General features: G+C 45.7%; 1 protein-coding gene across 1 annotated transcript; it reads right to left on the bottom strand.

Annotated features, from left to right (window-relative positions):
- Nucleotides 1–7,399: 7,399 nt before the first annotated feature.
- Nucleotides 7,400–8,347, bottom strand: LOC101951292 (olfactory receptor 5A2-like). The gene has a single exon (XM_005309242.2). The coding sequence runs from the start codon at nt 8,345–8,347 to the stop codon at nt 7,400–7,402; it is 948 nt and encodes a 315-aa protein (XP_005309299.2).
- Between the last annotated feature and the right edge of the window lie 2,450 nt (nt 8,348–10,797).

Genomic DNA, 10,797 nt, shown 5'->3' with positions numbered 1-10,797 from the left:
GGGAAGCTGGGCCACCCCGGTACGGCACACCGGGGCTTGGGCGTGGGGCCCTCTTAGGGGTGGGGCCCAATTCAGGGGAATTGTTTGAATTGGCCTAAAACCGGACCTGAGTACATTTATAGAGTTTGCAGATGATACCAAGCTGGGAAGGGTTGCAAAATGATCTGGGCAAACTGGAGAAATGGTCTGAAGTAAAGAGGATGAAATTCAATATGGAGAAATACAAAGTACTCCACTGAGCAAGGAACAATCAATTGTACAAATACAAAAAGAGAAATGACTGCCTAGGAAGGAGTACTGTGGAAAGGGATGTGGGGGTTATAGTGGAACACAAGGTAAATATGAGTCAACAGTGCAATGCCATCAAAATGCCATAAAAAAATTAGGGCTGTCAAGCGATTAAAAAAATTAATCGTGATTAATTGTGTAATTAACCGCGCTGTTAAACAATATAGAATACCATTTATATAAATATTTTGGCTGTTTTCCACATTTTCAAATATATTGATTTCAATTACAACACAGAATACAAAGTGTACAGTGCTCACTTAATTTTTTTATTACAAATATTTTCATTGTAAAAAAGAAACAGTCTTTCAATTCACTTAATACAAGTAATGTAATGCAATCATGAAAGTTGAACTCACAAATGTAGAATTATGTACAACAAATAACTGCATTCAAAATTAAACAATGTAAAACTTTAGAGCCTACAAGTCCATTCAGTCCTACTTCATGTTCAGCCAATCAAGTTTGTTTACATTTTCAGGAGATAATGCTGCCCGCTTCTTGTTTACAATATCAGTTGAAAGAGAGAACAGGCACTCACATGGCATTGTTTAACCTGGCGTTGCAAGATATTTACATGCCAGATGCGCTAAAGATTCATATGTCCCTTCACGCCTCAACCACCATTCCAGAGGAAATACATCCATGCTGATGATGGCTTCTGCTTGATGATGATCCAAAGCAGTGCAAACCGACACATGTCCATTTTCATCATCTGAGTCAGATGCCACCAGCAGAAGGTTGATTTTCTTTTTTGGTGGTTCGGTTTCCGTAGTTTCCACATTGGAGTGTTGCTCTTTTAAGACTTCTGAAAGCATGCTCCACACCCCATCTCTCTCAGATTTTGGAAGGCACTTCAGATTCTTAAACCTTGGGTCAAGTGCTGTAGCTATCTTTAGAAATCTCACATTGGTACCATTTTTACATTTTGTCAAATCTGCAGTGAAAGTGTTCTTAAAATGAACACCATGCTGGGTGATCATCTGAGACTGCTATAACATGAAATATATGGCAGAATGCAGGTAAAACAGACCAGGAGATATACAATTCTCTCCCAAAGAGTTCAGTCACAAATTTAATTAACACTTTTTTTTTTAACAAGTGTCATCAGCATGGAAGTATGTCCTCTGGAATGGTGACTGAAGCATGAAGGGGCATATGAATGTTTAGCAGCATTATCTCCTGTAAACTTGTTTGTCTTAGCAACTGGCTGAACAAGAAGTAGGACTGAGTGGACTTGTAGGATTTAAAGTTTTACATTGTTTTATTTCTGAGTGCAATTATGTAACAAAAAAATCTACATTTGTAAGTTGCACTTTCACAACAAAGAGATTGCACTACAGTACTTGTATGAGGTGAATTGAAAAATACTATTTCTTTTGTTTATTATTTTTACAATGCAAATATTTATAATAAGAATAATATAAAGTGAGCACTGTACACTTTGTATTCTGTATTGTAATTGAAATATATATATTTGAAAATGTAGAAAAACAGCCAAAATATTTAATAAATGTAAACTGGTATTCTATTGTTTAACAGTGTGATCTTGGTTCTGGCGGATGGCTGACAAACGCAAGCCTCCTGGCCTAAAGGTGGGGAGGCTGGCCACCCCAGGGGTGAGAGCACAAGGGGGTAGGGAGACCCAGGCCCACCCACGTCCACCCTGTCCCAGCCCAGAGCCCTAACAGTGGCAGAGTTGTCCACCACTGGGTCAGCAGGGATCCACCTGCAATACGCTGACCTAGTATCAGGTCAATACTCAACCAGATGGTAGTCTAGTTCCCCAGGCTACTTCCTGCATCCCTGGGGTTTGGTACCTCCATAGTTTGATTGTCCTCTGTCTCCTCAGAGAGCTCTGGCCAGTCCTCAGGTGGCCGCCCCAGCAGCTACTTGGTGATTTGGTTGGCCAGTGGCTCTGGGAGGTAAAGCCAGTCCTCAGGTAGCAACCCCAGCAACTCCTTGGTGTCTCAGTCAGCTGACAGCCCAGAGAGATCTGACCAGTCCTCGGTTCAGCAGGGGTCTTCTGCAGGATCCAACAGCAGGCAGGATGCCTCTGTCTCCCTTGGATGCTCCAGCCCAACTAAGCTGCAGGGCCCGCCTTTTATATTTCTGCTTCCAGCTTCCATCGGGGCGGGCATGGCTTTTATGGTTCTGCACACCAGAGGGTGTGTTGTGGTCCCTCCCTGTCAGTCTCTGAGGGATGCCACACCTCCTTGCTATAGTACAATATGGGACAAAGGGACACGGTGGATTCAGAAGAGGATCACAACAAGTGCCTAGGGACACTATTCTGAATTCTTACAGTGTTTTCCACAGCCGAAGCTGATATCACACTATTGAGGGTAATGGAGGATGTAAGGGTGCAACTTCTGCATGCATCCGGCTTCAGACTGGGTCTGTATGCTGCTCACCTGTGTGCTGCTTTCGTTCCTGCTGAAGTATTTGCCTATTGGCATGGCAGAGGTTCCTATGGGTGGGTGTAGTGAGGTGGTGACCCACTCCCTGAGAAAAAGGGCTGAACCAGGCCAGAGAGGCTGCGCAGACCAGCAGCCAATCAACAAAGGCCTGGGGAGAGCCAATCAGGGCAGAGGCGGAGAAAACCAGTCAGCACCGCATTGGGTCCTATATAAAGGCTTCCTAGCAGAGGAGAAGGCAGTCACTCTCTGACTAGCGAGGGAGGAGGACTGACTCCTGAGCTAAGGGGTAGTACCTTGGACAGAGCAGTGCTGGGCAGGCTTCGGGGAGCAGAGTGGAGCTCCGGCCCAGTTACCTGCTCCTGCTAAAAAGGGTCAAGAAGGCGCATAGGACCAAAGGGGAAGTGGCCCAGGGAAACTAAGCAGACGAGAAGGAAAATAAGGAGGACAGAGGGAGGCTGCCGCTAGAAGGTGCCTGGGTCGGGACCCAGAGTAGCGGGTGGGCCTGGGTCCCCCTGCCTTCCCTCCTTGCACTGCACCTGGCCACCGAGGATTGGGGCTGAGACAGACTGCAACTTGCCTGTGAGACAAGAGGCTAGACTCTAGGGTTGTGGTTGGCCACCAAGGCAGGTGCAGACAGAGGGATTGCTGTTAACACCCCTCCGAAAGGGGGTAAGAGTGCAGTAGCAGGCACTGCCGGAGGGCAGTGTCCTGAAGTGGATGAAGACTGTCCTGAAGGGGGTGTCACCAAGTGAAGAGCATGTGGATCCCAGGGCAGCAGAGCAGATGATGGGCAAGACACCATGCGTTGAGGGCGCTCTGCAGCAGTCGAGAGCTAATTCCTGGATGACCAGTGGGAGGCACCAGAGGTGGTGAGTCGAACCCTGTCACAGGTGGGAAGAAACAAAGCAGATTTTCCAAGGAACCTTCAGCAGAGAATTGCAGAGTACCTTCAGGAAAATTTCCTATAGACCACAACGGAGGATTCCTGGGAGATCCTTGTGTGTATTAGCAAACTTTTCTGCAGGGTGCCAAGTGTGTAGCAGCACAGTGGAAATAGATGCAGAGGCAAACAGTACCTAGTGTTCTTAATTTCTATCCCTTCTTCCACTTTCATCATGTAACTAAATAAAGGACACATCTCCCTCATGTCACTCTGCAGTATCAAACCAAAATGAGCATTTACCAGAGCTTCCCTCTCCTGCTTCAGGTACACCAGAGCCAGAGTATTAGGACTGGCTAGATCCCTCTGGAGTTAGAAAGAGGTCCTGGCTTGCCAGGCCTCCAAACAACACTGTCACCTGTCCCACATCCCTCTCCAACTTGACTTCCTCATCCACCACTTCATCCTTGGGGTTGACTCCACCAGCAGCTGCATCCAGTCCCCCGCAAGGTATCCATAGGGCTCTTGGTGGTAGAGGTGGGGTCGCTGCCAAGGATGGTGTGTAGCTCCTTGTAGAAGTGGCATGTCTTTGGCACTACTCCAGAGTGATGGCTGACTTCCCTTGCCCTCCGGTATGCCTGCCTAAGGTCCTGGATCTTAGCACAGCACTATTGCATGTCCCTTTCATCCATGCCATGAGCAATCTGCTTGTAGGTATCAAAGTTTCTATGGCTGGATCAGAGCTGCGACTGCACAGCCTCCTTTCCCTACAGACCTAGCAAATCTGGGGAATTTCATGCCAGAGTGCATTTGCTGCGATAAACCAGCATGGTCAGCTTGGAAGATGCTATGTGAGTTTTCCACATCAAGCAAACAGGAAGTGGAATATCAAAAAATCCTGGGCTTTTAAACAGTGCATACATGGGGCACATACCTGTGTAAATGCAGGGCAGTGGAGTTGAAACTGCTGACCAGAGTGGTCATGATGGCATTGTGGGACACATCCCAAAGGTCACGTAAGGTGACATGAGCAAGCATAGTGTCTACACCAGTGTTTCTCAAATGCAACCACTGTGGTCACATGCGGCCACCAAGGGCTCTTCTTGAGGCCATAGCCTCCTGGACAGTGATGGGGGAGGGCAGCAGAGCAGTGGCGCCTCTCCTGGGACTGGCAGCAGGGGTTGGCCCTGTCCCTGTCTGGAGCCACAAACACCAGAGGAGCAGGCACCTGATGTGAGTTCCCCACCTTCCCAGAAGCAGTGGGGCTTGGGCTTCCAGCTTCCACCCTGGGGTGGCAGGTTTTGGCTATGGGGATCCATCCCCTGGCTGCAGAGCTTCAAGCTCAGGCTGCAGGCTAACCAACCCCCCATTGTCTCTGTATCCCACCGCTTCCCTCAGCCCTCCATCACCTCTTGGTCCCGCTGCCTCCCTACCAATTTCTCTATGCAGGGCCTAATTTGTTGCCCGGCTTGTTCCAGAGCTGAGTAAGACTGCTGTGAAAAGCAATATTTGTAGTTTTGTTAATATCACTTTCCACTGCCTCCCAGCTAGATAATAGGTTTGCTGTTTAAAGTGATATTAATAAGCATACAAATATCTGTTTTCACAGCACTAGACTTACTAGCTAGCAAGTCTAAAAAAAGCATAAAAAAGCAAAAGAAATAACAAAAAAGACAAGCTCATGCAAAGCACCTTATTTTGTTTCTATTCTGTCCAGTAAAGACTAGAGACAATTGTAAATTATTTTTACTCTTGATTCAGCAAAAAACCCTACTTAAATACATTACTATGATTTGGACATGTATATGTGCATATTTGTTTTTTCTAAAGTATTTTAGGAAAGATTGTTAGAGTGTCCACCAGCAAGAGTTTGTGGCTGCACTCTAAGGCCACCAAAATTTTTCTTGTGAGAACCCCTGGTCTACACTGATTCTGTGTAGCTCTAACTTTGTTGTAAAATGACCTATACCTCTTGTTGAGGTGGTTTTATTTTGTTGGCACAATGGCATGTGGCCCTGCCACAAGTGGGGATAGGCTGGTATAGGTAAAGTGATATAACTTCCACATGTAGGCAAATCTTGACAGACTTATTCCTCACATTATTTATGAAGGGAATAGATAAGGGGAAGCATAACCAGAAAAAGAAAGAAAGAGAAGACTAAGTTTAGTTCTTTTATTGCACAATGCTTTTGGTAACAGATACACAGTTATTAGGGTTTCCTAGAAAATGGTAAAACATGGGAAGGAACTGGTGGAAAACATCCACTGGGAGAGAAGGAATTCTTAGGATAGTGGTTTAGCTATAAATGTACAGGCTGGATTTTCCCATAAGAGGCTGATGTTAGACACACAAATCCCATGGATGCAGGGGCGGCTCTAGCTTTTTTGCCGCCCCAAGCATGGCAGGCAGGCTGCCTTCAGTGGCATGCCTGCGAGAGGTCCCCGGTCCCACGGATTCGGCGGCATGCCTGCGGAAGGTCCGCTGGTCCCGCAGCTTCAGCATACCCGCCGCCGAATCTGCGGGACAGGCGGACTTCCCGCAGGCAAGCTGCTGAAGGCTGCCTGACTGCCGCCCTCCCAGGGACCGGCAGGGCACCCCCCATGGCTTTCCGCCCCTGGCACGCGCTTGGAGAGCTGGTGCCTGGAGCCGCTGCTGCATGGATGGTGAATGGGAGTTCAGCATCTAACAGCCTTAGGTCCCATTGTCAATAATAACTGGACATGGTGGAGCAGATAGTGAACTGGACTGGGACTGTGGATAATTGATTTCTGTTACTGCCACTAGCCTTCTGAGTGACTCTGGGCAGGTAACACCACCTCTTCCTGCCTTTGTTTCCCCAGCTATAACATGAGGACAACGATGTGGACTTAGAGCTGGATTCATAAAGTGTCTACTTTGAGCATCTGGATCCCAGAATCTGCCCCCCCTCTAGAATACACAAAGCCCCGGCTCAGCTGCCAGCAAACCCTGAAGGCACCTATGTGTTTGCAGTAAAAGGGCCATAGATGCCTCTAGACATGCCCTCGGCAGCCCCACACCAGGTATCCAGAAACTGAAGCCCAAGAGCGATAAACAAACCCAGGGAAGGTGGGTGTTCCCCTGCCTGACTCATCTGTAGGGCCCCATCTGGGAGGGGAGGTGCCGAGAAACTTTTGAAAATCCCCCTGGGTACCCAAGTATCTTAAAAAACTGGCCCTTAGTCATTGTTGAAAATAGGAAAATAAGGTGCCTGTGCTGGTGTCCTGTGTTCTGTGGCAAAGGTCAGGGAGTTTTCTTTTGCTTTTCTGTTCCTTTTGAATGATGCCTGGGAATGAAATACACTATAAGGCACAAACATTAATTATACAATTACCTAACATTGGAGTTCCATGGTGACATTTCAACTCTATATTTTTATAATGTAGGTATATTTTATAGATGTGTGTGTATATATATATATATATATATCAGTCTCTCACCATACAATGAATGGATGCTTAGTGTTCCAGATGAGTTCATTTTGCCTGCATCCTCTCACTGAGCACAATCTCCCCTAATTGCCTGAATTTTGAGCAGCCACAAGTTTGTATCGCTCACCAGCCCAGTAGTGCTCACCTGTGGCATCTCACATAGGTCCTAAAAAGACTGGGGTCACAGGTTTAAGAGATCTAACAGTCTCCACTTTCTCCCATGCCTGTGACACTGTAAGAGCATGACACGAAGCCCAGTGAATCTAACGGAAACATGACCTGGGACTACAGCAGGCTTCGGTTCAGGCTCTACCCCAGCCCTTGTTATATCTATTTTATTTTAACCTAAGGAACTGATGAGTTAGTGTTGTCCAAACACAAATTTCCTGCAAGCTTTCCTCAGGGCTTCCTTCACCTCTTTGTTTCTCAAACTGTAAATGAGGGGATTGACCAGGGGAGTCAGGACAGCATAGACAACAGAGAGAACTTTCTTGGCATCTCTGAGGATGTCAGTGGTTGGGAACATATAGACTATTAGCAATGCTCCATAATAAATGGTCACCACAATGAGGTGGGAGGAGCAGGTGGAAAAGGCCTTTTGCCTCCCGGTGGTGGATGGGATTCTCAGGATGGTGGAAATGATGCAGATATAGGACATCAAGGTAAGCAGGAATGGGACCAATGAGAAAATCAAGCTGAGTGTGAAAATCAACATTTCCATCATCTGAGGGTCACTACAAGAGAGATTTATCAGGGGGATGAGATCACAAAAGAAATGATCAATACCATTGGGACCACAGAAAGTTAACTGTGATATTGACAATGTTATTACGCCACCACATAGGAAGCCACCTGTCCAAGAGCCACCTGCAAGCTGGAGGTATAACGTACCACTCATACGGGCTGTATAGTGCATTGGATTACATATCGCTAAATACCGATCATAAGACATCACCGATAAGAGAAGGCATTCTGTAGCAACCAGAGAGCAAAAGAAATAATATTGTGTGAGACACCCAGTAAATGAAATAGTTGTGTCCTCAGTGAGGAGACTAGCCAGCATGCTGGGCAGGATGGAGGAGGTGTAGCAGGTCTCCAAGCAGGACAAGTTCCCCAGGAAGAAGTACATGGGGGTGTGAAGGTGCTGATCAGACACAACTAACACAATGATGAGGATGTTCCCAGCCACCGTTGCAGTGTAGATCAAGAGAAAGAGCAGGAAAAGCAGGATTTGCAGTTCAGGAAGAGTCCTGAATCCCAGGAGGATGAATTCTGTGACAGTTTGATTTCCCTCTTCTGGGTTTGTCATGGGGTGTGTCTATGAGAAAGAAATTCACTGTGTGATATAAATGAAGAACATTCACTCAATAAAATGTCAGCATTGTTTGTATTGTCTCCCCAGCTGTCTACCGGAACACTATCTGAGTGGAAAGTGGAGGCTATTGGAGGCGAAATGGGGGAAAAGCCATCTCTCTTGACCACTGGAACAGTTTTAATATATGAGCAGGTGGCAGATTCAACAAATTGTTAGTTTCTCTGGAAACATGTGTAGTAACTTCACAGATCTCTGCAAGTACTGATATACTATGGTGATGGGGCTCAGATTGAACAGTAGAGAAACACCGAAAGATATTGGTTCAAATAGTCACTCCTTTTACTTCCTGGTGTATCAAAGCAGAGCAATGACCTTTTCTAAGTTGCAGTTCCACTGCTGAAATTGGTTAGGATTTTTTATTTCAGGGGAAGACTCAACAGAGAAACAAACCAAGCCAATAGGGCTGGGAATTGCAATGGGTGGGCAGCCAACTTCATGTGAATTGCCATGAAAATGGGCAATAAACTCTATCAGAGCAACTAGAATTTTTTTTCATTCCAAACAGACACATCCCTGTCCTTCCCTAGGACAATATTTCATTGTCTCGCAGTAGAACACTCTACAGAGAGACCCAACCCATAAACAAAACAAAAAAACTCCAACTAGAAACCACCATGGTAGCCAGAAATGTATCCTCTAGTGCAAAAAAAGTCTATATAAAATTCAAAATTAGTGAAAAATATGCTATTTTCATATTATGAGTTTTGAGGAACTCATACTTCCATTAATCAGTAATTGCAGATTATTCAAATGTTGGTTTTCATTCCAGTTTTTTGAGGCCAGGACTGATATAAAGCAGTTAGCAAAAGTCAGGCTGTGAGCAAACATCAGGCTCTGCCTGCTTGCAAATTCACACAATTTGGCAAGAACAGGACTGACATTGCAGAAACACATTCCTAAGAAGTACTAGGCACAGAGTACTTATGCAAACACATTCCAGAAGAGTGGTACCAGAATATCCTGATAACAGGGATGGTACAAAAACATTCCCCAAGGATAACAGGAACACACTGCCCCTCCTAAAAGATAAGATCAGGATGAAAGTGTGATGAATAGAGCCGTTTTGATCGAATGAACATGTACAAGGAGATGGGTGCTAACTAGCCATGTCAAGGGGCAGTAACTATGTCAGAGGTGCAGTATGTAATTTGTTTGTGTCAGGGTCTGAAGAGATATCTCTGAGAGAGTGTTTTGGTCCAGCCAAGGGGGGGAATGGAAAGTCCTGCCATTCACTGAGCTGTGTCCATTGTTATGGGCATACATGTTTTAGTATCCTCATAGAGTCTGCCACATGCTATTACCGTGCTTCATCAGCAATAAGCCTGGCTGGGTGCCTTCATACCTTAACGGACCTTGTGGTAATTAAGTGCTTCACTTGAGGTCTGTTGTGCTGGCTGTCTGCACAGAGCTGGGGCAGCACACAGGGAGAACACACACATGCCTCCAAGTATCTAACAACAAGTCCTAGCAGTGAGCTGACAGGTCTTTCATTTTTCCAAGTTCAGTCATTTTGCATTGGGTTGGGAGTTTGAGAGAGATTAATGCCAAATTCCTCTTGGATTCCCATAGGATTTGTTACCTAAAAAACTTACATTGTTTCCAAAACCTTGAGCTTCAAGGAACAAGGGGGGGGGGTTGATTTACCTCTTAGGTGGGTCTATGAGAACCCAGAGTCTCTGCTGTCTCCTCCTCACTCAGGATTTCAGGGACCAGGATCCAGATTATTCAGTCCACCTTCTTTCCCCAGCACATTCATGTGCTTCTGTGTTCCCATTCAATAGAACGTCATAAGCCAGAAAGTACAAAGTCTATATCACCAAGTCTGGTAACATGCCCTGTCTCATAGCCTCCGCCATATTGGGACAGTCGTTTCTGATTCAGTATATATATTTCTGTGGGAAGGTGCCGTCTCCCGAGGCACGTCTGCATGGCAAACATAATGAGCAAGAAATTGTTATTGTTTGATTTATTTTTAGACAATGTCGGTAGAGTCAAACTAGTCTCAAAGGGAAAGTCATGGAGAGAGAAAAACATTTCATCCTAAAACAAATCTCTGTTGACTGGGTGAATGCTATTGTTATTGTGAAGAAATAAATCACCAATTCTAGTTAAGTTTGCTGCTGAAATTTTTGGCCTGGTCTACACTATGGGGTTAGGTCAAAGTTAGCCATGTTAGGTCAATTTTAAAATGAATGCGTCTACACAACCAACTCTGTTCCATTGACCTAAAGGGCTCTTAAAATCGACTTCTGTACTCCTCCCTGGTGAGGGGAGTATTGCTAAAATTGATCTTGCTGGGTCAAATTTGGGGTAGTGCAGATGCAAATAGACGATATTGGCCTCCGGGAGCTATACCAGAGTGCTCTAATGTGACCGCTCTGGAC

This window comes from Chrysemys picta, chromosome 13 (genome assembly GCF_011386835.1).
Source record: "Chrysemys picta bellii isolate R12L10 chromosome 13, ASM1138683v2, whole genome shotgun sequence".
Lineage (NCBI taxonomy): Eukaryota > Metazoa > Chordata > Testudines > Emydidae > Chrysemys > Chrysemys picta.
Note: the sequence above shows the minus strand (reverse complement) of the source record. Positions and strands in the feature narration are given on the sequence as shown.

What these genes read in the sequence shown, in the direction of transcription:
- LOC101951292 (XM_005309242.2), bottom strand. Translation starts at nt 8,347, where the DNA reads ATGACAAACCCAGAAGAGGGAAATCAAACTGTCACAGAATTCATCCTC.